The sequence below is a fragment of the Phacochoerus africanus genome, chromosome 9 (assembly GCF_016906955.1).
Source record: "Phacochoerus africanus isolate WHEZ1 chromosome 9, ROS_Pafr_v1, whole genome shotgun sequence".
NCBI lineage: Eukaryota > Metazoa > Chordata > Mammalia > Artiodactyla > Suidae > Phacochoerus > Phacochoerus africanus.
In genome coordinates this window covers 22,141,682-22,143,781 of record NC_062552.1, presented here as the reverse complement: position 1 = coordinate 22,143,781, position 2,100 = coordinate 22,141,682, and the positions used below count along the sequence as shown (strand labels likewise).

The 2,100-nt window shown below is 47.3% G+C and overlaps 1 protein-coding gene across 1 annotated transcript; it reads right to left on the bottom strand.

The window, feature by feature from the left end:
• On the bottom strand, positions 1-1,879 carry NKAPL (NFKB activating protein like). The gene has a single exon (XM_047796856.1). The coding sequence runs from the start codon at positions 1,765-1,767 to the stop codon at positions 541-543; it is 1,227 nt and encodes a 408-aa protein (XP_047652812.1). The 5' UTR covers positions 1,768-1,879; the 3' UTR covers positions 1-540.
• Positions 1,880-2,100: the final 221 nt, after the last annotated feature.

Below are 2,100 nucleotides of genomic sequence, written 5' to 3'. Positions count from 1 at the left end.
TGCATCACAAGGGAACTCCCAAATGTCTAATTTTTAACTTAGTCTGCTAAATGCAAGCCAGAAGTACACACTCAATCGAATCTTTCATTCTTTTGCGGATTATTCTGGTTCTCCCTGGGGTAAATGAATGGCTCCATGAGGCAATGAAGCCCTCAAAGGAAGAGAAGAAAAGAAAAAAAAGCAACTCTTCTGGTTAATAGCTCCAGCCTTTATCCTGCAACACATATGCTTGTATATACACAGAACTTATGGACAGATATAGAAGATGCCAAAAAGAGCTTTCTTTGGGGAGAAGGACCAGGGACTGGGGTAAAAGACTCACATTTTATTGATGCTCCTCCTGCAGTTTGAACATTTTTTAAATCACGTACACATATTACCTTTAAAGTTAAATGTAACAAAAAATAAACTGCTCAAGAGGTCTCAAGCAGCTTTTTCTCAAGGAACTTATTAACATAATAGGCACAGTAGCACCATAAAGCCTTTTAATTTTGGTCATATAAAACCATTGTTAAAAGTCCTGCTACAGAACAGAAGTCCTTATTTGTCCTCTTTCCCTTTTGTCTTTCGATACACCATCTCTCGGAAACTGGCTAGAATCTTATTCTCTCTCTTCCGTCTCTCTTCTTGGTTAAAGGATGCAAGGGCTCTCTTCTCATCAGCACTATAGATCTGGTTCTCTTTGCGCAGTCGAACAGCCTCCATTCTGCGATGCCTGCTACCACTCATAACATAACCTGAGTATTCAAAAGAAGCAATCTCTTCACTTGTCAACCCAATTTCACCTCTTCGAGGGATACGCTTCCCAGCTTTTACATACTCAGCCATAGCTGCACCTTCACCTGGAAGCAGAGCATGGCCATAGTTCAAAGGCTTCTCATCTTGAGAGGTCTGTGTTATAGGTGCTTCTGGACCTATTAGATCCATGTTATCTGCAATCTTTGACTGCTCAATCCAGATACCTTCTGGCAACTCCCCTTCTGAATCCTTATAGTTTGAGTCACTGGATTCTTTTCTAGTCTTCTTGGTCTTCTTTTTCTTGGGCTTTTTAGCTCTTTGTTTCTTTTTCTTCTCTTTCTTCTTGGCTTTTTTGGATCTCTTTTTATCATCATCATCAGAGCTAGAATCAGTGTTGGAATCTGAATTACTGTCACTGTTATCAGAATACTTCCTATATTTTCTTTTGGACTTTTTCTTCCTCTTCTTCTTTTTTGAATGACTGGTCTTCTTTTTCCTTTCTTCTTCGGAGCTGGAATCCGAACTGCTGGTCTTCTTAGTCTTTACCTTGTCATCTTCAACCGGGGTGTGTTCATCTGAATCCGGCTCAGGAAACTTTGGAGACAGCCCCCACACCTCAGGAGCTCCCAACTCCCCAATTCTTTCTCTCTCTTTCAGCCTTCTCTGGCGATAGTTCTCCTCCTTCTCCTTCTCGTAGTCTTCTGCCCATTGCCTGTCGCCCACATAGTGATGGTGATGGTAGCGGTATCCCCCATAATAGACAGAAGAGGAAGAGGATGAGAAGGTGCAGTTGCGCAGCCCTGGGGACCGCTCCCGAGACCCAGAACCGCTAAGGGAATAAAGAGCGCCAACGCCCGACACACCCCACGGAGGCCTGAGGCCCTCGCGGCCGCGGGAGTAAAAGTGGGAACGGCCGCCCAAAGGGGAGCGTCTGGCCTGCGCGGAAGGCGGGCTCCCGGACGAGCTGCATCGCCGTCTCCTAAAGCCTGCGGTGTCCTCGGGGTAGCGGGACCGAGACACCGGCGCCATCGGCCGCCCTTTCGAAGGGACAGCTACTACACAGATCCCGGCAGGTGGACGATACCCGCCCACGCAGCCGCGCTAGCAACGGTCCGGCGCACGACTTCCGCTTCCGGCTGGTTGCCAGGCAAGGGCCCCAATCAGCGTTGTGGGCTGTGAGGCTCTTGCTGTGGCTGGGGATGCAGGGTGGCCTCCTCGCCAGAGCAGATAAAGGGGGCGTGGTCGCGCCTATTTTTAGGATTTACATCCCCCAACCTGGGAATATAAAATGAGGAATTCACATCAAGGAGTCCCTCTACCGTTCAAACACTCCCTTCTCTACCTGGTAATTTGCTTTTAACT

Coding starts and splice junctions, on each gene's coding strand:
- NKAPL (XM_047796856.1), bottom strand. CDS start 1,767: ATGGCGCCGGTGTCTCGGTCCCGCTACCCCGAGGACACCGCAGGCTTT.